Source organism: Tenrec ecaudatus, chromosome 2 (genome assembly GCF_050624435.1).
Source record: "Tenrec ecaudatus isolate mTenEca1 chromosome 2, mTenEca1.hap1, whole genome shotgun sequence".
NCBI classification, from domain to species: Eukaryota; Metazoa; Chordata; class Mammalia; order Afrosoricida; family Tenrecidae; genus Tenrec; species Tenrec ecaudatus.
This window is the reverse complement of record NC_134531.1, coordinates 281395477-281422573: the sequence shown is the minus strand read 5'-3', so window position 1 is coordinate 281422573 and position 27097 is coordinate 281395477. Positions and strand designations below refer to the sequence as shown.

Sequence of the window (27097 nt, the reverse complement as noted above, 5' to 3'; positions counted from 1 at the left end):
GTTTAATGCCATCCCAATACAATTACCCTCGTCTTTCTTCAAATAAATGGAAAAATGGATTACCAATTTCATATGGAGAGGGAAAAAGCCTCAAATTAGCAGAAAACTCCTCAAGAAGAAGGACACAGTGGGAGGGCTTGCTTTACCTGACAATAGTATATATCATACAGCCACAGTGGTCAAAACCACATGGTATTGGTATGACAGATACTCAGAACAATGGAAAAGAACCGAAAACCCAGAAAAAAAATCATCAGCATACAGACAAGTGATCCTTGATAAGGGCCCCAAAATATCCTATGGGAAGCAAATGCCCTCTCAACAAGTGGTGCTGGGCAAAAATGGGTATCTACCTAGAGAAAAATGAAGCAAGACTCATATCTCACACCATGCACAAGAATAAAATCAAGGTGGATCACAGACCTCGAGGTAAAACCCCAAACTATTAGGGCCATCAATGAGGGCACTGGGACCAAGCTAAGAACTTTAGCGCAGGGAATACACAGGCTATCAGAAATAGGGAAGACACCAAGGCAAAGCACTGGGGGAGTGCAGCGGAACAGCAAGGGAACAGCAAGGTCCCCAGGGAATGCTGAAGGTGGACTTTGGGGCCAGGGCGTGGTGCCCCAACAGACTGGACTGGAAAACACTCCTAAGGGCCAACAAACGATACTTGAACTAATTACAAGCTTTTTTTCCTTGTTGTGTTTTGTTGTTGTTGTTTCGCTGTATATTGTTGCTTCGTTTTGCTCTATCTTGTTTTTGTGAATGCTATTATCTCCACAGGTCTGTCTAAATAAGATAGGCTGGATGAAGAATCTGGAGGAAAAACAACGGGACCGACAGTTCCGGGGGGACATGGGATAGGGGGTGATGAGGGGAAAGGAAGCGGTGTTAACAAACCCAGGGACAAGGGAACAACAAGTGATCCAAATTGGTGGTGAGGTGGGAGTGGCAGGCCTGGTAGGGAATGATCAAGGGACAGGTAACGAAGAGGTATTGTTGAAACCCAGGTGGGGACTGAGCATGATAGTGGGACAGGAGGAAAGTCAAGGGAAATAGAGGAAAGAGCTGGGAGGCAAAGAGCATTTATAGAGGTCTAGACAAAGACATGTACATATGCAAATATATTTATATATGAGGGTGGGGAAATAGATCTATGTGCCTATATATATATAGGTTTAGTATTAAGGTGGCGAAAGAACTTTGGGCCTCTGCTCAAGTGCTCCCTCAATGCAAGAATACTTTCTTCTATTAAATTGGCATTCTATGATGCTTACCTTCCCAACACAATCACTGAAAACAAAGCAGGTGAATAAACAAATGTGGTGAAGAAAGCTGATGGTGCCTGGCTATCAAAAGATATAGTTTCTGGGGTCTTAAAGGCTTGAAGTTAAACAAGCGGCCATCTAGCTCAGAAGCAACAAAGCCCACATGGAAGAACAGACCAGCCTGTGTGATCACAAGGTTCTGAAGGTATCAGTTATCAGACATCAAACAAAAAAAAATCATATCATTGGGTGTACACCTTCATGATATGATTGCTGAGGACAAACGGGTACATAAGCAAATGTGGCAAAGGAAGCTGATGGTGCCTGGCTATTAAAAGGTATAGCGTCTGGGGCCTTAAAGGCTTGAAGGTAAAGAAGCGGCCATCTAGTTCAGAAGCAACAAAGCCCACATGGAAGAAGCACACCAGCCTGCGCGATTATGAGGTGTCAAAGGGATCAGGTATAAGGCAGCATCAGAACAAAAAAAATCTTACCATAGTGAATGAAAAGGGGGAAGTGCAGAGTGGAGACCCAAAGCCCATTTGTCGGCCACTGGAGATCCCCTTGCAGAGGGGTCTAGGGAAGGAGATGAGTCAGTCAGGGTGCGATGTAGCACCGATGAAGAATACAGCTTTCCTCTAGTTCCTAAATACTTCCTTCCCCCTGCCCCGACTATCATGATCCAAATTCTACCTTGCAAGTCTGGTTAGACCAGAGTATGTACACTGGTACAGATAGGAGCTGGAGGCACAGGGAATCCAGGGCAGATGTGAGTGGCAATACTGGGAGGGTAGAGGGAGAGTGGGTTCGAAAAAGGGAACTGATTACAAGGATCTACATGTGACCTCTTCCCTGGGGGATGTACAACAGAAAAGGGGGTGAAGGGAGATGTTGGATAGGGCAAGCTGTGACAAAATAATAATTTATAAATTATCAAGGGCTCATGAGGGAGGGGGCAGTGGGGAGGAAGGGGAAAAATGAGGACCTGATGCCAAGGGCTTAAGTGTAGAGCAAATTCTTTGAAAATGATGAGGGTAATGAATGTACAGATGTGCTTTACACAATTGATGTATGTATGGATTGTGATGAGTTGTATGAGCCCCTAATAAAATGTCTGGGGAAAAAAACGAAATAGGGAAGGACACAAACACAGAGGAGGCACAAATAGACAAGTGGGATATACTGAACATAAGTCGCCTGTGTGCATCGAAAGAATCCACCAAGAGAGTAATGAGAGCCCACCGACTGGGAAACCATCTTTAGCAATGACACTCAGACAAAGGCCTTATTACTAAAATCTACAATACTTTGCAAGCTTACAATAAGAGAAAAACTGCCCACTGAGGAGGTGGGCAAAGGACCTGAACAGAAGTTTCACAGAGTCTGAAATCCGAATGGCCAATAAACATAAGAGAAAATGTTCCCGATCTTTAGCCATAAGAGAAATGCAAACTAAAACAATAATGAGGTACCACCTAACACCCTCAAAGATAACCCAATTCAAAAAGTCAGAAGGCAACAAGTGTTGGAGGGCCTGTGGTGAGATAGGAACTCTCATCCACTGCTGGTGGACCTGTAATTATGTACAGCCACTATGGAAATTGATCTTGTGATATCTAAAACAGATGGAAATCGAGCTACCATACAACCCAGCAATCCCCCTACTGGGCAGATACCCAGAAGAGGGAAGAAACAAACCACGGCCAGACATCTGTGCTCCAATGTTCATCTCAGCACAGTTCACAATTGCAAGGAGATGGAAACAACTCAAATGTCCATCAGCTGATGAACATATTAAAAAACTGTGGTACATACATACAGTGGGTTATTACACATGGCTAAAAAGCAGTGAGGAATGTATGAAGCACATTGCTGCATGAGAAGAACTGGAGGAAATTATGTTAAGTGAAGTACGCCAAGTACAACATGAGTTGTCTGAGGTAAGCTTTGAAAATATGCAAATGGGGCATAGGGGAAAAGCTACTATATACAAACATTCCTGGGGTGAGGTTCAAGTAGTATGGCACGGACCAGACCAAATCCAGGGATACAAACGGTAGCCAACTAAAAAGGAGGGGAGAAAAGGAAAAAAAAAAAAGAAATGGGTATCATGGGAACAGGCCACTAACCCACCCAAGGGTTATTGTCTATATCTCTACAGGGAAAGAAGGCCCAGACTTAAACCCAGTGCTCCAAGATGTAGTTGCAACATATCGGCACGGAGTAGGGAAGCAGTAGAGAGATCTAAGGGGCTGGCCCCAATCCCAACTACATGGACACCTGTCCCCTCACCCCAGAAGAATTTATTTCAGAGGACAGTACTAAAGGTAGAGCTCAGGGAGAGCAACATGTCTCATCTGAGAACATGGGAGCAAATGAAGTGGGAGGAAGAGAGAGTGGAGCATGTCCTGGCCCACCAAGTCTTGATGATATTCCCACTCAGCGCAGCCAATTCAGAGAGAAGACCATATGGCCAGCCCCACTATGAGACACGACATCCCTCATTGACCCATAGCCCTACAGGGGACAACAGTGGAGACACAGTGTGGGAATTCTTCCAGATCTGATCCCACCATACCAAGGCAAAACACTAAGGGCATGGAACAGAACAGCAAGGGGAACAGGGCAACAAAGTCCCCAGAGGATACCAAAAATAGACTTTGGGGACAGGGCTTGGCACCCCATCAGACTCGACCAGAAAACACTCCTAAAGGCCAATAAACAGGCCTTTAACTAACTACAAGCTTTTCTTTGTTGTTCTTTTGTCATTGGCTTGTTGTTGTTTTCTTTTATTTTGTTGCTTGGTTTTGCTCTGTCTTCTTTTTGTGCATGTTATTGTCTCCACAGGTCTAAGTAAGATAGGATGGATGAACAATCTGGATGAGAAAACAACAGAACCAATGCTTCTGGGGGGACATGGGAGAAGGGAATATGTGGGGAAAGGAAGTGGTGTTAACAAACCCTGGGATAAGGGAACAACAAGTGACCCAAATCGGTGGTGAGGAGGGCGTAGGGGCCTGGTAGGGTGTGATCAAGGGTAATGTAATCAAGAGGAATTGCTGAAACCCAAATGAAGGCTGAGTATGATAGTGGGACAAGAGGAAAGTAAAAGGAAATGAGAGGGAAAAACTAGGAGGAAAAGGGCATTTATAGAGGTCTAAATAAAGGCATGTACATATGTAAATATATTTATATGAGGATGGGGAAATAGCTCTATGTGCATTTATTTATAGGTTTGGTATTAAGGTAGCAGATGGACACTGGACCTCCACTCAAGTACTCCCTCAATACAGGAACACTTTGTTCTATTAAACTGCATTCTATGATGCTCACTTCCCCAAAATGATCACTGAAGACAAAGCGGGTGCATAAGCAAATATGGTGAAGAAAGCTGGTGAGCATGGCTATCAAAAGATATAGCATCTAGTATCTTAAAGACTTGAAGGTAAACAAGTGGCCATCTAGCTCAGAAGCAACAAAGCCCACATGGAAGAAGCACACCAGCCTGTGCGATCATGAGGTGCCAAAGGGATCAGTTATCAGGAATCAAAGAACAAAAAAATCATACCATTGTTTCCTCACCTTCCCGATATAATCACTGAAGACAAATGGGTGCATAAGCAAAAGTGGTGAAGCAAGCTGATGGTGCCTGGCTATTAAAAGATATAGCGCCTGGGGTCTTAAAGGCTTGAAGATAAACAAGTGGCCATCTAGCTGAGAAGCAACAAAGCCCACATGGAAGAAGCACTCCAGCCTGTGTGATCACCAGGTGTCAAAACGATCAGGTATCAGGCATCAAAGAACAAAAAATGAATCATTGTGAATGAGGGAGAATGCATACTGGGGACCCAAGACCCATCTGTAGGCAACTGGACACCTTACAGAAGGGTAGCCGGGAGATGAGCCAGTCAGGGTGCAGTGTAGCAACGATGAAACATACAATTTTCCTCTAGTTCCTAAATGCTTCCTCCCACCCCACTATCATGATTCCAATTCTACCTTACAAACCGGGCTAGACCAGAGGATGTGCACTGGTACAGATAGGAACTGGAAACACAGGGAATCCAGGACAGATGATCCCTTCAGGACAAGTGCCAAGAGTGGCGATACCTGGAGGGTGGAGGGAAGGTGAGGTAGAGAGGGGGAACTAGTTAAAAGGATCCACAAATAACTTGGGTTTAGGGAGATGTTGGACAGTGTAAGATATGAAAACATAATAACAAGTTATAAATTATCAAAGGTTCATGAGGAAAGGGGGAGGGAAAAAGGTGAGGAGCTGATATCAAGGGCTCAAGCAGAAAGCAAGTATTTTGAGAATGATGATGGCAACAAATATACAAATGTGCTTAACACAATGGATGTATGCATGGTTTGTGATACAAGTTGTACAAGCCCCCCCCCCAATTAATTAATTAATTTTTAAAAGTATTGGAATATTTTTAAGTTTAAAAATTTACTTGGAGTTTAAAGTTTTAAAATTCATTTATAACAGTAGATTGGAAGAGGACATTTTTTTAAAAAGAAGATATTTAAGGGGCTAGTAATTACTCATCCTATGAGCTAGTCTCTGGCTAAGATTTCCTTTAATAAGGCACCTCAGTACTTTTAAAAACAAACTTTATATAACAACTTCCGCTTTATGACGGGACGTGTTAACTGAGGTCCGAGTACATCTACTAATTGACAGTAAGATAGTGGACTTTTTACAATATTTAGGTCAAATCAGGTCTCAATGACATGGAAAATTAAAACTGTTTTAAAAAATAACACTAAAGGAAGAAGGTGATAATTTATAGTAAAACAGCACTGTTAAGAAATGTGCATGAAGTTCATGGCCTCTCCGGTTCCCTCTGAGGAATGTGGGGAGTCGGGCTTAAGTACAGTGATGTTACGTTTTTGATGCTAATAACTTTTCAATAAATGCATTCATTCATTCATTCATTCCTTCAAAAATGAATGAGCAAATGAATGTTTGACCGAACAGAAGTGAATGGAAGTGTCCGAGGACCGCTCCTCAGTGTCACATGGACACACCAGATGGTAGCATTGTTCTCCCACGTGCTGCAACATCTAGTTGGTTCTTTTAATATATAATAATTGACCTAATTTCCTCTCTTTACTAAGTTCTGCCCTATAAAAACTTAAGATGCACGATAGGCTAATTTTGGTGATATTGTACTCCACCTTTTCCATCTCCAGAAAAAAAAAATATCACTTAAGAAGTAAGCTTTATGGAGCTGCCTATAGCGAAAACGGTGGGGAGCACTGAGTGTGACAGTCGTGTAGAAGCAGAGTGGAGACAGGATGTAGAGAAGAGAAGCGGGCACCGGGGGACGGGAGTGTAGAAGGAAGAGCAGAGTGAACATGCTTGAGAGAGGAGGTCCATTAGAAAGCTCAGGTGCTGGAACACTGCCAGTCACTCACCTAACACTGTGAGACCAGTGACCCCAATGTTCCTGCCCCCTCGGTCGGGCAGGTTGTTCACCAAACACTGGTAGGTGCCTGTGTCTGACAGCTGAGTGTTATTAATGAAGATGGAGACATTCGTGGCTGGCATGGTGCCTATAAATCCTACCCTACCATGGAACCGGGGGGCTCCATCAAACATCTGTCCACCCTGGTAGAGGATGACCTGCAAGAGAAAGCAAAATACGCCATCGGTCACTGTATCTGCTCCTAGTCACAGACTGCTAACTCTCTAGCACACAGTCGACTATCCCAAGCGTTGACAATGTAATTCCTACCCATAGGGCTACCACCTGCCTTTCTCTGTACTAATAGCACTTCTATCTCAACTATCCCAGGGTTCTACGTTCTCACATACAAACCAGAATACACGTTCTCTGTGTAACCCCTCGGGGTACAACTATCTTTAGTACATCAGCCTACGAATATTTTTACAAGTCCCCCAAATCAATTCTAAAACGAAAAGTTTCTTAGCAATCTGCACTGCCATTCTCATGCCTGCTAGGTCACAAAATGCTAGATGATGATCATGGAGTCCGTGAAAAGCAAATGTCCCCTCCCCCCCAAAAAAGAGAGATAGAAACCCACGGCTTTGTAAGGTTAATTTATACGAGTCATATCACAGCAAACTACTCTCGGGCGATGGGAAAGGACTCAAGATGATGCAGCAAAAGGCCGTGAGGGCGCGTGCTGTGGGCCCAGGTCCTGCTTACGCCCTCCAGTGTAAACGCTCAAGAGGCGCTGGCGGCACTGTCAGTCAGCATAGGACTGCTACCGTAGCTCAGCAGTTTAAGCCCACCAGCCCCTTCACGAGAGAAAGATACAGCTAGCTACTCGCCCCCAAAGACTCGGGGCCTTGGCCTCGGGGTCCCCGGGTAGGGTGGCAGTACGTCAGGACCAACTCAGTGGCAGTGGGTTGTAATGGCTTAGGGAAGTGGGGTCAAGTCACTTTTTTACCTTTTTGCCTGTATCCCTAACTCCTGCAATGAGGAGGTTGAACAAAATGATGCTGAAATTTCCATCTAAATAACAAATACTCCATGATGTGTTGGAACAAAAGAAGTGTCCATTAAGTACACAAAGGAGTATGTGGATTTTATACCAGGGACTATAGATTATCAAATGCTTTGAGTTCTAATGAGCTTATAGAAACAGAAAAAGTTTCATTAAGAAATGAATCATACTTTAGAGAGTGACGCAGATGAGACCATAAGTCACTGGGTTTCTGAGCGTTATTTTCCAAGGCGAACCTAAGAAGCATATGGTCTTTCACTGCGTCTTGGGATGTAGCGTCCATTTGCACGTGCACTCTTTCTTGTGAGCTCCACTGACTTATATGACTTGAAACTCTGAGGCTAGATAATGTGTCCGGCCAAGTTAATTGTTAAATACCTCTGAAGTAACCCAAATAACTAAGATTATTCTTATTCGATGTTATTGCTATTAAATGCTATTTCCTTACTATTATCACTTCCAAAGAAAAAGGTCCTCCTTTACCCACCTGTATTAGTACCATGCCCTTACTGACCTGTTTTCATTCTCGCTATTTCCTGTCTCAGTCATATCTTTTTAATAAAATTCCAGGATCCTACTCCCAAATCTCCATAGGATCCCTTTTAACATTTGCTGCTTAAAAAAAATAACGCCTTTTAGAAAAAGGCCTGCCTATTCTGACAGTGTATTCATGCTGAGCGACTGACATAAAACAGCACAGCCACAGTGCAACTGCCGCCTGCTCTGAGCAAGCGACCAGGTACTCAGGATGCTACCCGATGTCTCTTCTATAAAAAGCCCGGGGAAGATGCATTTTCCAAGGAACAGAAGTACCTGTTCAGGTTGGTTCGCATTGGAGAGTGGAATGACCATCCAGATGACATTGAGGTTAATGAGGGCAGCGCTGGTAGTGAAAGTACAGGGCAACACTGCCGTCTGACCCCGAGCGACTTGGACACTCCCAGGGCTTTCTGAGACTTCCAAGGAAGCTGCAACGCCTACAAGAGAAAGAATGAGAAGGTGATGTGTTCGCCCTTACATGAGTGCTCAAAACGCTTCAAGAAAAAAGAAAAAGGTTTACCCTTTACATGATTGGTAATGTGAAAAGACTCACAGGGCAGTCTTAATAAATAACTGACCAGTCTCTGAAATGAAAATTATGAAAGTGTTTTCATCTTTTTATTTCCTGGAAACAGATTGTTTTTAGATGTCACTGGGTCGATTCTGACTCATCCTAACCCTATGTCTCAACACAAGGAAACATGGCCTAATCCTGCACCATCTGCCTAGTCACGTTGACGTGTAATGGCTAAGGATGATTGTGTCAACTAGATGCTCTTGGAAAGGGCAGCGGTAGAGCCCAGCCTATCAACTGATGACACCTCCTTGGGGGTGTGGCGTTTGTATAAGACAGAGAACGAGCAGTGTCTAATCCTCTTTGGTCCCTCACCAGCCACTGGAGCTGGAGCTTGCACCTGGTTCCTCCATCTCCTGTTGTGTCACCGCTGATCCCAGGAGCCTTCAGCAGACAAATGACGGGAATTTGTTGCGTATCTGCCAGCCTGTGCCCCTGTCACTTGTACTCTGCCACCTTGATTTCTGTTCGTAGGCTTTCATGAATCAGGAGAAGGCTGACTTGAATCAGATTGGATTTAACTACTTCTACAGCCATTTCACAATATAAATGTCTTTCTGAACACAAACACAGACAGGCAGTCACAGGGTTTGCTTCTTTAGGGAACCCAACCTAACAAACTCTGATTGAGCCCATTGTTGCTTGCAGCTGCTGGGCCAATCCATCTCTTACAGAAGCTGCCTCTTTTTTGTTGACCCTTTTCCTCTCCAGGGAATAGTCCTTCACCATCCTGGCTCCTAAGGGGCATTCTGGCTGTGTTCCAAACACACATTTGTTTATTCTTTTAGGAATGCATGGAATAGTCAATATTCTTTACCAACACCATAATTCAAACGCATTACATTCTTTGGGTTTTCTTATTAATGTCTAGCTGTTGCATGTATATGAGGCAACTGAAAAATTGAAGTAAGAAAGCATTCTAGTTCAGATATATATAAACCAAGCTCACTGCCATCGAGTCAGTGCCAACTCATAGCATTGATCCTTTGACTTTCCAAGACTGAACTCTTTACGGGAGTAGAAGGCCCTGTCATTCTCCCTCTGAGTGGCTGGTGGTTTCGAACTGTGGGTCTTGTGGATCACAGCCCAATGTGTAACCACTACGCTACCAGGCTTATTTTAAACAAAACCTGTTTAAACACGTGAGCAGCCTTCCAAGTAATACACCTGTCTTATTTTCCTTAGGGTGCCTTTAAAAATTTAGTCCAATAAAAACGGGATCTTCTGAGCCAATTACATTCAAAAAAGATAGATGAACTCAGAAGGTTAAGGTAACTGCTTGGGGGAATTCCAAACAGGTAATCTTGATGGATTTTTCTCAAAGACAGCATGATCACGGGGACTTATTAGAAAGATGTTTTAATAAAATTAAAAACTCCAATGCTAAGTAAGGGCTGGGAAAAATATGCTCCCTAATTTTTTTTTTCATCACAACCATGGACCTGCTCATTTCTGGGAAATTTAATCCATATACCCTACATCCCTGATAGTGTCCCTTTAGACATTTTTATTGCTGTTTCCCAAACTCAAACGACACTTAAAAGAACACAATCTGAATCCCTGGAGGAGACGAAAGCTAATATTTCCACCTGGTATAAATCAAAAAGAGCAGAACTCTTTGGGGAAGGATTAGATAACAACGAACACTCGTCAGAAGTTTGAAGTCCTAGAAGAGGAGGGTGTTGGGAAACAATGGCGTCATTTTTTGTTATCTTTGTTAAATAAGGGCTTCTATGATTTGTTCTCCAATTCAACAACTTCTACGTGTATAGCCCTGGGTCAATGATTATACTCTGTGTTGTACAACCATTATGGATATCCTTTTCCAAATTATTCTGCCGCCATTAACATAAATTCAATGCCCCCTAAGCAAAAACTCTTCTGCCTTCCCACATGGTAACCATTGGTCAAATTTGATTTGTTTTTCAGTAGCTTTCTTGATATAATATTCACATATCATACACTTCTATAGTTAATTTGCTTTTTTTTTAAGTTGAACATACATCATCACAATCAGTTCTAATGCTTCCTCCCCCCTCCCAAGTGATAAAATCTCTAGAAGCAAACATAAGAGAAACTTTTTCTGGGTTAAAGAGGTCTTAGATATGTCATCGAAATCATGATTCATAAAAGAAAACAATCTGAGTAAGATGGACTCATTAAAATTAAAAACAAAACGAAGCAACATTTATGTTTCAAAAGACTTCAAAAAGAAAGCAAAAAGTCAAGACATACATTGAGAGGCAATATAGGTCATGTGTCACTTAATGTCCACAACACATTTTGTGAAATAGGACATTAAGGGATTTGAACATTATGTGAACATCACATTATATATAGGTAGTCCCTGTGCAATCCATAGTTAAATCCCTGTAAAGCCTATTATACTAAAGCCTTCGGGGTGCCTGCAGACAAAGCCTGAGAGCTGGGCTCACTTGATACCGGACACCAGGCTTGCTGGGTATGCGGCTAGGCTGGCTGGGGGCTGCGCTGGCAACTGGACTGCAACTTTGCCTACATCCAGACTGCAAGGGGAACCCGTGGGGGGGGGGGCACCGAAAGGTGCCTCAGGGGCTCTCAGGAACCAGAGAGCAGAGCAAATGGCAGTTAGCCACAACCACCTGGAGCCAGGGGGCTGCAGGCACCTTGGTGGCAGCTTTAGCAGGAAAGGGAGAGCTGGGCGGGCATTGTCTGATGCTGGAAGTGAAAGGCTACATAGCTGCTGGACAGGTGGTAGGAAAGTAGAGGTGAAGGAGGAAATGCTGGGCTCACTTACTCTGGGGCTTTGCGACTTTTAAAACTTAGGGAAACACAATAAACAAAAGCTGCCTTTCCTTAAATTAAAAAAAATAAACACTGGTGGGACCTTGAGTGCACACACAATCAGACATTGCCCCGAATGAACAATAAGTAATGCATACTTGTATTTGAAAATCATTTATCTTATATACATATAAATGTATGCATACACATACATAAGTCCTTTTATCATATAGATACCAATATGTATGTATGTATGTATGTATGTATGTATGTATGTGTGCATATATATATTACTACTCAGTAGTCAATTCACCTTAAAAGTTGTACGAGATTAGTTAGGACAAAAATTTCACCACAGAATACATACAAATGCCAAATAATCATTTGGAAGGATGTTCAGCATCATTATTCATTAGGGAAATCCATATGAAAACCTCAGTTTGCATCCACTGGGTGGCTACAGCTGAGATAACATCAAAGTGCTGGTGAGGCTCTGGAGAAACCAGTATCCTCATGCATTGCTGATGAGACTGTAAAATGGTACAGCTACTTTGGAAAATAGTTTTTTTTAAAAAAAAACTTATGACACAATCCAGCTATTATATGCCTCCCAATCTACCCAAGTATAATGAAAATCTATGATCACCGAAAGACTTGCATGTAAATGTTCTTAGCAGCATTATTTTCATAACGCTCCAACTAAAACTAATACAGCTGTCTATAGTTGATGGATGAATAAAAATGTGGTATATCCGTATACTCGAATGCATTTAAAAGTAAAGAGAGCAACACGCTCCTGCGGCGGTCCAACGCAGATCGACCTCTCAAACACATTTGGCCCTGTGAAAGACAGGAGCCGCTGGCTGGCATAAGCACTTGATGACGAACCAAACGTGTGACCGTTCGCGTCTACCCAGCGGGCTCTCTGAAGAAACGGCTGATTGGAAGGTCTGAGGAGCACAGTCCCACTCTGCCACACAGGGAGTGGTCAGGAGATAAGATCGACTCCGAGACAACTGGTTTGGCTTGGGGTTTTCAGCAGAAGAAAGAAGCCATGTGCAGACGACACGGGGTATGGCAGCACTACCTGAGCCGTCCAGAAAAGGCGAGTTGATCCAAATGGAGAGCAGATCAGTGGCAATTGCCTAGGGTCTATGAGAGGGGTGTGGGGCTGCTACAACAAAAAGACTCATGGGGGGCGGGGGAACTCTTCAGAATAAAGAAACACTTCTGAAACTGGATTACTGTGATGGCTGTCACACTCCAGAGATGTATCAAAAATCACTGAATTATATGCTTTCAATGGGTGTATTGTGGGGAATATAAATGACAGCTGAATAAAGCTATTAAAATTTTTTTAAATGAGAGAGAGAGGAAAGAGGAGAGAGAGGAGAGAGAGGAGAGAGAGGAGAGAGAGGAGAGAGAGGAGAGAGAGGAGAGAGAGAGAGAGAGAGAGAGAGAGAGAGAGAGAGAGAGAGAGAGAGAGAGAGAGAGAGAGAGAGAGAGAGAGAGAACGAACAGTGGTGGCTCACCCAGAGCCAACCTCTGGGAAATAAAAATCAACGGTCATCTCTTCTGAAAAGAACGCCTACCCCTTTGGGACAATGAAGCAGTATGGGTAAAGCATGAGGCTGACAGAGACCAGGAGACCCTATGAAGAAGCTATTCTAAACCATGAAAAATACATTGAGCTCGTGGCAGTATCTCACAGTTTATTTTGAAGTGAGATTATCTCATTTCTCCTCCCACCAAGTAACACAGTACCACACTGTACTGATTGCGATTAATTTAGAAAATAAACTTACATAGCACCTTCCTTCTTTAGAGCTTCATGCTCTTCACATATTGTCTTAGGCATTAAATGTGCAGGATAAATGTTTCATAATATAAGGCATCTGTGATCGAAATAATCAGCCTTTGGGGGGAGAAAGGTGAGGCTTTCCACTCCCATAGAGATTTGCAGTCTCAGGGATCCCCAGGGGCAGTTATGTTCTGCACTGTATAGGGTGGCTACGAGTTGGTAGTGACTCATTGGCGGTGAATTTGGTTTGGTGATAGAATGCAAGAAATTTGGTGATAGAATGCAAGAAATTTGGTGATGGAAATCTTTAAAACATCCAGGACAGTGTCTAACTTAAATAGCATTAGGAAAAGTCTCTGAGATAAAAAGGAAAGTGGAAAGAAACTCGGGCATTAGAGAGAGGGGTAAAAAAGGTTATTTCATCATGCAGTTTGCAAAGAATAGGGAAAATGCTACCTCTCAGTGCAAGAGTGGGGCAAATGAGTGTATTTCTTACCGCGAGATGTTTCTAAGAAGAGGTAGATGCCAAACTGGCAACAAAACCTCCATGAAGTCAGTCTTGAGACAACTTTCTGAGAAAGACGTGGGAGAGATTATCCCTTGCCAACCCCCCCACCCCACTTCCCACCCTTCAACCATGCAGGACAATGTATGAGCTTTTATATCCATTCACGAGTTATTCACCATCTTTGATACAAATTCTAAAAACAAAACAAAGAAAAACGTACAAGGTAAATGAGGTCGAAAGACACCGATGGGGAGAGGCGTTAAAGAAGACAACCAAAAACCAACCGCATTGTCATCAAGTCGCGGCTAACTCACAGTGCCCCTGACGGACGGGCACAACTGCCCCGTGAGTCTCCGGGACTGTCACGTCTTCAGTCCGCATCTTCCTCCTGTGGAGGGGCAAAGCGGGAACTGCTGACCTTGCGTTTCGCGGCCCGACTCATCATCACCCCTTGGCCAGCAGGGCTCCTGAAAAAGTAGCAGCGTCTAACTAGAAGCGGAGATGCACAACACAATGCATGTGCTGGGGGCAAAAAAGCCGGGGTGCTGCCCTAGAGCAGCTTCTGGGGCGGGAGAAGCGACGAAAGACCGACTTTGTCTACGTCGCATTTCTGTGAAAGGTGAATCCTGAAGACCTGAGGTAGCGGCAGAAGCAACATTCCAGATCAACTGCCTTGGGGACTTGTAAAAGTGTCTGAGTGCAATCAAACAGATCATGTCTGAAACCTTGCCCTTTCCTTGACTTGGCTGTGTGGCCCCAAACAAGTCATGAAATCTCTTTGCTTGGTCCATCCCTAAAGTAGAGCTCTCGCTTTTCTGCCTTTGGGGTAAGATCAAGTGCAAAGCAGGATGAAATAGTACCACTGAAAAGGTTTCATGAGGGCGGTACTGCATGCCAATGGTAAATGCTACCGTTACTTTGATTTATGTCTAACGTTCACGCGATGTCATCATATTCCAAGCCCACATGAAATACTCTGCATATATTAACTCCTTCAATCCTACGAGGTACCTGGAGCCACCAGCCTCGTTTTGCAGATAACATGGATGTCCAAAACGAAGAAGAAGCCGCCTCAGGATCATCTAGCTAAAAGGCAGTAGGTGCTGGATTCAAACACACACAGTTTCTCTTTGGAGAATACACACTTTACTACATATAACTCAACAATGTGAAGTCACTCCATAGGCATTTGCTATTACTGTCATTAAACTATATTATATAATCACAACATTGAAAACTTCAATGGCCTTTTATGATGACCTCAAAAAATGCAAAGCCATCGAATAAAAATTCTTTCAAATTCCTGCTTCTGGGCTTAAAATTGTTCTGTCTTCAGCTTCAGCTACGGAAATGGTGGATTTGACTTAGGGGTTGGGGAAGCATATTGAGTCTACCATGAGCTGCCAGAAGAACAAACATCATGCTGGATAAAGCAGAAAGACAGAGTGAGAGAGATCGACCCCCAACCAGATGGATCACCACCGTAGACCCAACAATGGGCTCCAACACCAATTGTGAGGGTGATGCAGGATCCGGCAGTGTTTCCTTCTGTTGTCCACAGGGACTAGGTGTAAGGGATGCGGCGACACCATCTACCAACAATCTAGTTCTGGAGACCAAGTCTGTACTCACTCCGTCCATGCAGACTCTCCCTTCACTCGCACTTTCATCTACTGTCACTCTTAAAATCAGTTCTCTCTAGGTCTCAGAGACCTCTTCTGGATTTTCAATTACATCTTCTGAGATAGCCACCCCCTCCTTCTTGACACACTTTTCTCTTATCCTAAAGTTGATAGGATTCAGTTCTGCTTTTCTTCCTATCTCTCCGGACACTTATCAGTCTCTTTTGAAGTCTCATCCTTCTTATCCATCACTGTTAAGTGTCAGTATTGTATTCGTCAAAGGGCTTCTGGTTCGTATTTCCAAACTATCTCTCTACTGAATCTCATCCTCTTTCAGAATTTCCATTCGGAACCATGGATTCCCCAAATTTATTCAGCCTACTGCTCTTTCCAGGGGGGAAAAATTACCCAGTGTCCCCTGGCAATTAAAATAACTTAATTTAAATGTTTAAATTAATTTTGGATAAAGCGTAGACATCTGCTTTAATTGCATCCCCCTCCCCCTGATAACTCCAGCATCCCCCCAGGGGGCTGGTAGTTCCGTCTGGGTGAAAGACAAAGAATAGCAATGAAGACATGTAAGAACGAATATGGTATCCTGTTAGATTCTGTCCAAGGGAGCTGTCGAATTGTAGCCTTGGTGGAAAGAGGCTGAAGGCGGACCTCTGCACTCCTAGAGGATGTTGTCGTGGGCATTCATGGAGCTATAGATCTTTTTTGTATATCATTTTTTCTTGTTTTAAACTTGGAGTGATGAGAATAGCTGTGGAGCTTGCTGAAGTCTCTATCCTAAATAAATGCAAAGGAACATGGAAGACAAGAGTGGTTTTGTGAGTATGTCTAAGGACTCCTGTTAGGTAGCTTAGCCTAGGGAATTGGGAAGTCCATTTACGCATGCCCAGGAGAGCCAGCAGAAGACAAAGCTGGATTTTCCCGCCAGTGGGTGGAGATGGGCATTAGACCTGGAGCAGCCCACCTGGGCCAGGTGACTGCAATTCAGCCAATGGGATCGACCTGGGGTCGTTCACCACGCCTCCCCCAGGAACCCTTAAGAAGGCAGGAACAGAGAGGGAGAGGGTCTTGCTTGGGTGGTCTGGTCGTCTTCGTGGGAGGGGAGAGATCCTTGTGTGTCCCGGAGCAGTCTCTGCCAGGCCACATGGTCAAAGGAACCCTATCGGTGCTGCGTAAAACCTGATGCTTCTTTGAACTTTCATTAAATTCACTTGGATCACGAGCCCAGCTTCGGCATGAAATCTTTCTCACGCGGAGCCAAGGACTGAGGCTGAAATCTAGTTCCGAAGAAAGAAACCTTACACTCCTGTTTACCAAACCAGTTACACTGGGGATCTTCCAGAAAGAGGGGATAATGTGCAGATGTTTGGTTTTGTCCTATCTAAAAAAAACACAACAAAACAACTAAAACCCTAAGTCCTTTAATGGTGTATTTCCATGTTCAAAATTCTATGTAAGATTTTAAACTGTATTGCTAAATATTAGGTTAAAAATTAATTCAAACTATATTCCCATTTTCAATATTAACATGTTAAATGCATACTTTAAGAGCTGAATTGGGAGATTTTTGTAGACTTGGATCTTGTCTTAGTACACCCAAGAAAAATTAAAGTAATTCATGAATCCTGAATGGCTCTTAGCAATTAAGTTAAAAAGTCATAAAAATCACATGACTGGAGGGAGGGGGTAAAATGAGGAGCTGATGCCAGGGGCTTAAGTGTTGAGCAAATGTTTTGAGAATGATGAGGGCAACGAGTGTACAAATGCTCTTTACACAACTGATGTATGTATGGATTGTGATAAGAGTTGTATGAGCCCGTAATTAAAAGATTAAAACAAGAAAAAAAATAGCATGCCTGTATTTCCTCTGAGGAACGTAAATGATAAATAATACGTGTCTATGCCATTTGTTTGGAACACTGCTTCCCAAGGTTTGAAGCAGAAATAAATTCACATTTTATCAGCCCAAGAGGCCCTTGTTGGAGAGAAAGAACTGGCATCAGGGAATTCTTAAAGCCAACCCACTGCACAGTCAAGCGAAGCGAAGAGGCAAATTATTTTGTATAGGAATCCAAGCACTGGTTGACACGGACGGGCATGCAAACCCATCAAAGTGAGAGCTGAAGTCAGACCATCAGAATGGGGGACTGACTGGTCAGGAGACCTCGCTGAGATTCTAAATTCCAGGGTGCTTCTGTGATGTCTGTGAAGCAGGTGCTCATGTTTCATTATCTGAACAAGCAAAGCATCAAGAGTCCTATGTCACTTTGGGAGACCTGTGTCTTTATTCTGGGCATAATTTTAGCACTAGCAGTTGCAAAATGTTTACCGGCGTAAGCGCTCTTTCATGCAGGTGAAACCAATGAGGCTAAGCCAAAAATACTGCTATACAATCATTAAAAAACTGTAAGCAAAAATAGCAACATATGAAGCTCTTGTTTCTCAACCCATCTTCCATCTTAGGGCTACACACTTCTGAAGGTGATGTTTCCATGTTTGTAATCCTCCCTCCCAAAACTCTGTGCTCACTGACTGACACCATATCACAACAGCCATTCTGACATGCTAAAGGGTCTCAACCCGTGTTCCTTTCAAATGTTCGTAGAGTTTGGAGAAACAGAAATCAGTCTGCACTATCATGGCCATTAGAAGGCTGAGGTGAGATTTCCCAGTAAAATTATCCCAGTTCATCATTTCCGTGTTCACAGGATGAGCTAGTGCATTATTGTCATTGAAAAAAAAAACTCCTTGGTAAAATTTCACATGCCCTTTACTCATCAGCACAGTTTTTCATATAAAAAAGAAAACAACAAAAAAATAAAGCTTCTTCATAATATGCTCTTGCAATCGTTCTGTGTCCTTGGGACAAATGTATGAAGACTACCTTTTAAGTCCCCCAAACAGTTGTCATAACCTTCTAAGCTGACCTCTCTGTCTTGCATTGAACTGGCTCATGAAGTCCCTGTTTTGATCTGGCCAATTCCTTAAAAGACATCCTAACGTGACTATGACTGGTGTACTACTCAGAGAAGTTGTCTGCAGTCAGACACGGACCACAGAGACATGTTTCAGCGTGTTTCCTTTGGAACAGACGTGTGCACATATGACCTGGAACCCCAGGAGCAACAGTCTTTGACATGCTTTCACGATGACATCAGTTTAACCTGTTCAAAGTCTCATAGGGCCATCATAAGGTTAAAACTCAGCACTATACACAATCCCCTCTCTCTGACGGAAACTATGGGAGCACGCACACAAGTGGACGAGCACAATGCTCATCCGGGCATGATCCGTAACACAACACACTTTCCCCTAAAGTTTTAAAATTTGATTAAGTAAGCTATCTTGTTCACTACTGTATCTTTTAAAATCACCCTGTGAACTAAAATAAGACTAATTCTTGTATTAATTGATATTAAATTATAATCCGGCCATCTGGTTAACATCAGTGCAGATGGTGCTATTTGTTGCACACTAACCATCATCCTTACTGAGCACTGACAAGTCTCTTGAGTTCACTTTATGTCATATTATGCAGCATATGAGTATTTTATTGTTAATGTACACGGTTATGTTACCATAAAATACTTTATTTTCTGGTTAAAGACCTAAACCCTAATACATAGTCCATCACCCACCATATTTTGATAGCGTGTTTCCATGGCCGTATGGATCCCCTTTAAATATTACTTCTGAACCTTCTCAATAACTCTTGTCTTCAGCCACAAACATCTCCTAGGGACCATCCAAGGGCAACCGCAAGCTAGAGGACCTACGGGTCTTAATCATCTCCTCAGGCACAGTTCCAAAGTTCAGGGTCACAAATGACACAGAGATAGAAAGGGAGGTCCAAGGTCTTACACAGAACCACTATCTACACTAGTCTTCCTCTCAGCTGCTTCTCAAAGATTTCAAAAGGTATACAGATACCCGACTGCTCACCTATCTCATTTTCTGACATTTCACACTCAGGACAAGCGTGAAAAACACCCCAGAGGATCATTCAGCACATAAACAAGGCAACAGGCACGAGAGAAATGCCCTCTGCTCTCTTCTGCCTTCAGAGCACTGTGTCCAGCTTGCTGTAAGGGGCCGGCCGCCTCCTTGACCTCTGGGCAGACACACAGGCGGCATCAAGCCAGCAGGGGTCCCTGTGGTCTGAGGCCCTGTAGCTCAAACCTGGTGTCCGGTGGCAAGGGAAAAAGAAGCAAGGAAATGCGGGCTTGGATGGAAGGTGTGCAAGGTTAGGGACATCTCAAAGTGAACTGAACTGAGCCTGAAGCTTCCACCTGGGCGAGGCTGGGTGTTTGGTGAGGGTCTTAGGGCCCTCACAGAAAGCCTGACTCTCGGGAACTGCCCAGGCCCAGCAGACAAGAGGAGGCTCTAAGGATTGTGACTGCCGGCCTTTCAGAGGGGAGCGTGGCACCCTGAAGGCAGCTCCAGGGGGGCGCTCTGGGTCAGCACAGAAGGACCGTAAAGTCGTTTGACCCAAAGTCACACAGCCCATCTTTATCCAGCTTTGCCTCGTCCAGAGAGGGACATTCCATCAGTGAACTTATCACTGTGATGAGCACACGACGAAACAGTAGCTGCTATTATTTCCATGACCATGTTTGATAATGAAATAATAGACAAATGAATGATCTGAAAATAGAAGAAAAAAATTCTTCCGCTTTTACATGATGCTAATTTTACCCAAGGACCTGTCTTTGGCGTCTAATTGTATGAGGAATGGGTTATGTCTATTTGATTCCGTCATGCTGGGGCATGTATGATAGTTACATGGCATTGGCACAGCAGGTAACGTGTTGGGCTGTTAACTACCCAGTCAGCAGTTTGAAACCACCCAGCTGCTCCATGGGACAAAGATGAGGCTCTCTACTGCTATAATGACTTAGTCTCAAAAACCCAGAGGGGCTGTTTTACGCCTTAATACACAAGACCTGAATATTTTATTGTTAGTGTAGGAGGTCAAGTTACCTTAAAATTAAACCCTTTTGGGGGGGGTGGGGTGGGGGGAAGGGGTCATTATGTTTTGGCCTATAAAGTCGTTATGAGTCAGAATCAGCTCAATGGCAGTACCTTATCTCCTAACAATTTGTGAGAACTTTTATCCCCCATTAGTATTACCCTCTCCTGATTTTATATCTGGATATGAGCAGAAGATGACTAGTCTATAATGTGGAATAGAAGAGAATCTCTGAAAAAGTTACAAGGATTCTACCCACAAAATTCCCCCAAACAGGTCATAGAAGCCTTATACACATATTTTGTTTAGTCTGTATTATATGATCTAGACTATGAAATCATCTCTTCTACTTGTCAGTTTGAAGTGCTGTGATGTTTGTGTATTGCAGTGATGCTGGAAACTATGTCAATGGTATTTCAAGGACCAGCCAGGTCACCCAAAATGAATAGATTTCAGTGAAGCTTTCAGCCTAAGTGCAGGCTAAGAAGGAGGAGCTAGTCTATTTCAGAGGAATTAGCCATTGAAAGTCCTATGGATGGAATGAAAACCTTGTCACTTATTGAAAACCTAATAAACAGCTGAATATTGTCAGAGATAGTGCCAGAAGATGAGTCTCTTAGGTCGGAAGGCAACCAAAATATGTCTGAGGAAGAGATGCCTCCTCAAAGCAGCACAGACTATAATGTTAGTAAGACAAGTTCAAGCGTCAAGATATGACCTTGAGTTTAACCCACATCTCAAGATCAGATTTCCTGCATTACACACTAATGACAGTAGACCTGATGAGCTGTATGTATGAGGACATCAAGAGAATCATTCATGAATATAAAGAAAAGGGTCATTGAACAGGCAAGAAAATGAAGAAATTTCCTCTTAAATGTAAAGTGTCTAAGGTAAATGGAGGAAATTGAAAATTCAAAGAGTGGAACAGATCATTTCAAAGGGCATCTCTAGAAGACAAAGTCAAATATTATAATGAAATGTCCTAAGACCTACAGTTAGAAAACCAAAAATCAAGAATACTCTCAACATATCTTGAACTGATTGAACTCAAGAAAAAAATTCAAGTCGCGTGTTGCAATATTAAAATATTCTTTGGGCAAAATATTGAAAGATGCAAGAATCACCAAAAGAAGGAACAAGTACCTAAGAATCACTGTATCAAAAAGAACAGTCAACAGTCAACCATTTCAAGAGGTAGCACACAAGCAAGGGCCAATGGTACTGAGAGAAGAAATCTGAGCTGCACCGGTAGCATTAACCAAAATTAACCTCCAGGAATTGTGGGAACACCAATTAATCTGTTTCAATAAGCTGATGAAGCACTGGAAGCACTCACTTGTCTATGACAACTACTTGACCAACTGACTGAAAGAGATCCATATTTCTATTTTTATATGCAATGCTTACAACTTCAAAAACAGAAAATGATAATAAAAAGAGAAAGAAAGAACACTTGCCAAAAAAAAAAGTACTTAACTTATAATAGAACTGGCTTAGAACAGAACTCCAATGTAAAATCAAGGACTACTTGCACTCCGACAAACTCACTGCCATGGAGTCGATTCTGACTCACAGTGACCTTAAAGGACAAGGAAGAATTCTGAGATGGTATACCTTTTTGGTTTGTTTGTTTATGAGAGTAGAAAACCTACTCTTTAAAATGACACGCAACACCAAGTGTTGGTGAGAATTTAAAGCAAGGCTCTCAAACACTTTTGGAGGGAAGGTTGAATGATGCAGACATTTGGAAAACATTTTGGCAATTTTTTACAAGTTAAATATACACAACCATATGTTCTAACCATTTCAATCCTAAGTATTTACCCAAGAGAAGTAGAAACATATGTCTACAAAAATACTTATCGATGAATGTTCATAGGATCTTTATTCGTGACAGCCAAAATTTAGAAATAGCTTTAATGTCCATAAATTTGTGAATGAATAAAACAATCACGGCACAGCCATAGAATGGGGTAAGAAAAAGGGGAAAAAACTCAGCATGGATGAATATCAAAGGCATTATGCTAAATGAAAGAAACAAGCACAAGTCTATAGAACACACACACATTCATACATGGAAAAAAACTCACTGCCATTGAGTTGATTTTTTTTTTTTACTAAAAACAACCCTATAGGACAAGGTACAGCTGTGCCTGCAGGTTTCCAAGACTGGGACTCTGCATGGGAGTAGAAAGCCTCCTTTCTCCCAAAAAGTGGCCAGTGGTTTTGAACTGCTGACCTTGCAGTTAGCAGCCAATGCAAAACCACTATGCCATCAGGGCTCCTTATCCATACACACACACACACACACATTTACACACTTATAAGGGGGCTTCAAAACGTTAACGGGAAAGTGGGATCCAAAGAAATAGAATTTTTCTATGGCCTTTCGGACGCACTCGTGTGTGTGTGTGTGTGTGTGTGTGTGTGTACACGTGCATTTGTAAAACAACAGGAGGCACAACACTCCATGGTTGCCAGGGTTGGAACTGGGGTGTGGAGGGATTCCTCTAAACAGAAAAGAGAAGACTCTGGTGTGGCAGAAATAGTCTACACTATGATGCTTGTGGCATTTAGAAGACTGAAAATATGCAAAATGGAATTAAAAGATCATGAAATTATACCAAACCTTTTTGAAACCTCTTTGTATACTGTTCAAAACTAAGATGGACTACAAAAAAAGTTTATTTTATTTTATGTAAGATACATATACTTCATGGAATAGCATTTTATTTTTTGTTTAAGCTTTCGGTGATAGTCACAGAATTGCTGAGAACGCTGATGAAGTAAGTTCACGATCCATCTTCTAGGGTGACGTTCTAGAAGAATGCTGTAAAACTGACTTGATGATAAGCTGAGCCTGTGACCAAACCCTAACCACCAGGCACCATGCTACAACCACTATCAATGCCAGTCCGATATCGAACACTCAACCTGACAACCACCACCACCCGCAAAGTCACATTCGCCCACTGCCATCCATGCTAGCAAATCAAAACTCAATATAGCAACAGTTTCTTCCAACCAAGGAAGCGCTATTCATGTCTGGAGGGGTTTACATCTAAGCCGCAAAAAAAGAACTGCCGTTTGGATTCCAACTTCCAAGACTAGGGAGGTGAACACATTGAGGAACAGCTCCTTCCAACACAGATACGCTGTTCACAGTAAAGCTGGCCAGCCGATCAAAGGGCACATGCTCATGCAGCAGTCAGTCAACTCAAACATTAAAAATCATTTCTCCTTATTTGCTCTCCTCCACCTCTTCTACTCTGATGTTTGTCAAATCCGCTGTGCAAGCATTTCCTTATTATTGCAAGGTGCAAAACCAACACGGCTGAAGACACACAAGCTTCCTGTCTCCGGTGAAAGCCTGCGCTCCCTGAGGAAGCTATGCCAGAGGACAGAAGTGGGGTCAGGGTGTCTTTGAGTTGGCAGGAAGGAGGAAAAAGGGGGATACTGGGAAAGGCATGAAAGTTGGCAAAGCTCCTTGAAAAGAGGGAACCACTGTTCTACTTTCCTAGAGGTCAAGGGAAATGGCAGGGCCTCAAAGGGGGTGGCTGCCCCTGGACACTGGGGCTTTGTCAGGGCAGGATTCCCCCAGCTCTGGGAGCCAGGTGACTTCAAAGTGCATGCAGACTCCAACCAGGGGGCTGGGCTGTCCATAGTTACCTTCACCAGCTGAAAGCCAGAGCGACTCCCATGTTTTGGCTCTGCCAGGGACCATGCTGTGTAAGCCAGGAGTCTCCATAACAACAGGTATCAAACTTCCTGCCACTCTGGTAAGAAGCAGGTCTCAGGTTTGTATTAAGTTTGGTTTAAAGAAAATGGAGGGACACGCATGTCCTGCAAAACCTTTGTGGAGCCTAGGTATAATAAATAAAAACAAAGCTTCATACCACAGGGATTTCTGTAAGGCTCTTCTACCTCTGAATTTTCAAATTTCAGAAAGTACACTCCAGAGACAGAGGAGAAAGGTGATAGCATCTACGCGCCAGTTTTCAGGGCTGTGGGGTTGCTTTTACTACAAAGGTAGCCTTCCAGCCAAAACTGAAGTAGCAAGTGACTAGCCTCTTTCAAGGAAGAATCAAAAGGGAGATTTTTTTTAAAGGGGGGGGGGGAGTCAGCATTTCTTCCGCTTTCCAAAGGACTTCTGAAATACTAGGCCTTTTACTTTAGTCACGACTGAGGTGACAAGAATGCCTTTTCCTTCCCAGGTTTTGTTTGATCGTGTTAGAGCAATTTATATTTTGGTAAGCCTTCCTAACAGGGCGACATTGTAGCTGAATGCCAGTATCAGTCTGGTTACCAGATTGAATATTTATATAGGGAAATACTATCGAGAGTTTTCATGTGGCTGAAAGCCAGTGGGGGAAGGGGCGGCCTTTGCTGTTCAATGCAACCATGTACTCTCAACTCCGCCATTTAGTTGAATACATCCCCCACTTGGCTATAATGAGCAGGCGCCATTTATTTAACGAAGCATTCATATTATAAAAGTGGCTAAATCAACAAGTAGAGTTATTTATGAACAAATAAAGCCATCTGAAACCACCAGGAAGGATGTTGCATACTGGAACCAATTTAATTCTTCTAAGTAATGGATTGACTGGCATGTTTTATTCTTGTTCACTAATAACATTTCCTCTTTCCAAATTAAACAGTGTTTTTCTAGATTTTCCTGAGTTTTTGGAAAAACCATGTCAGCACTATCTTAACTTTTTCAACTATTTCAAAGCATCTGTCACTGCACAACAGGACACAAAACGAGATCTGAAATGTAGAAATGGAGACTGTGGTTTTCCATCGTGCTAGAAGCTTTTAGAAAGCTAAGAGATGTTACATGGCATCATAATCATGTACTGACCCGATGCCCCAAATACTGTCCATGACCTTCAAAGGGCCTGCTTATTCTGCCTCTGCCTATCTTCCCAGTCTTTTCCTAGTGGGCTTTTTCCCAGCCCACGAATACAGTTGTCTTTCCCACCTCAGGATTTGCAATGGTCTATTCCTTCCCCCAGGAACCATGGTAGCAAAGTGATTTGCATATTGGGCTACTGACAACAAGATCAACAGTTCAAGACCACTAGCTGTCCCACAGGAGAAAGATGAGGTTTTTGGTTCCCATAAAGATAGACAGCCTCAGAAATCCACAGGGGAAATACTACTCTGTCCACGGGTTACTAGAGTCACGGTGGAATCCATGGCGTGAGTTTGGATTTGAGTTTTTACTTCCTTTTCGTGAAACACATCCTCAGCCCCACCTGCGGGATCATTCTAACTCCTCCTACCCTCTAGATTTCAAATTTTTATGCCCGGTTGATTAGACTCCTACTTTAAATGTTGCCACATTATGTTATACTTAAAACATTGGAGCATTTTTAATTATCTAGGCAAAAGTCTTTCTCACTGTATTCTAAGGAAAAATTCTACTTCCAGGTCTCATACTACAGTAAAGCTCCTGGCATGCACTTGATGATACATATGAAGAACTTAACGTGGCCGAGCAGTGTTCTTTGTGTTTTACAGAAGTTCAGTAACAAACAAGGCTGAGAGGCTGATGTGACCTTTCGCCATAATTTACATCTGAGCAAACAGACCCAGAGAAGGCAAGTCACTGTCCCAGGTGAAGCAGGGATTCAAGGCAATGCCCAGTCTGAGTCCTGGCCTCAAACTATAGAACCTTCTACTAGTCACCAACGCTCAGGGCTTAAAACTTGGGGGAAGCTGCTTACTAGTTGTGTCACCTTGGGCATGCTCTTTCAACAACTGGAGCTCCAGCATTCTTTTCATCGTTAAAATCAGGGTTAAAAATATCTACCTCCCAGGGTCAGTGTGAAGAATAAAGGATGCCAGGCCACACGTAAGTGTCTAGCATAACAGAGGCTCGAAGTAACCCATCGCTGTATCTACTTTCAGGAGACTAGGCCAAAGGAGTAAGAAACAGACAAAAAAAAATTAAGTGATCACCTCAACTCCAATTAGATCTAGAAGCACGACACTTCTCAAGAAAATGATGATATATACTTACTATGACATAGACCTTTAAATGTGTTTTTTTATTGCTAAAAACAAAACACAGTGACTCTAAGGCAGATATTAAGTTAAAAAGGAAAACTTATTGTTACTCTCTGAGTAAAATGAAAAAAAAAAAGGACTGAACTTTTTTCCCAAGAACAAAAGAGGAATGGAATTCAAAAATGAAATGCAAAGGGAAAATGGAAAAGACACATCGGAATGCAAATCATCGGTAGGAAATTTCACACACACACACACACACACACACACACACACACACACACACTACAAACGAAATGAAACCAAAGCATGTGCAGCAAGCAAAGGCAAGAGAGGGAAGTGGCGGAAGCTAATGGGGATAGGTGGCACTGCACTGCGGGCGGTTTCCAATCGCAGATTAATGTATCGCTAAGCGGATTACCCAAATCCCTACTGTTCTACATCAGGTCCCTTCCCTAAGCTTGTTCACCCTCCTATCGGCAAACAAAGAACACAAAATTTGCACACACGTAAGCCACCTCAGCAAAGCAGAAACGTTG

At 42.9% G+C, this 27097-nt stretch overlaps 1 protein-coding gene across 1 annotated transcript in view; it reads right to left on the bottom strand.

Annotated features, from left to right (window-relative positions):
* Nucleotides 1–27097, bottom strand: part of IGSF11 (immunoglobulin superfamily member 11) — a 159636-nt gene that overhangs the window by 19529 nt on the left and 113010 nt on the right. Inside the window, exons 2-3 of the mRNA XM_075542947.1 lie at nucleotides 8565–8764; nucleotides 6696–6903 (exon numbers count right to left, since the gene is read on the bottom strand). Coding sequence (XP_075399062.1) covers nucleotides 6696–6903; nucleotides 8565–8764 — 408 coding nt within the window. The remainder of the gene's footprint in view (nucleotides 1–6695; nucleotides 6904–8564; nucleotides 8765–27097) is intronic.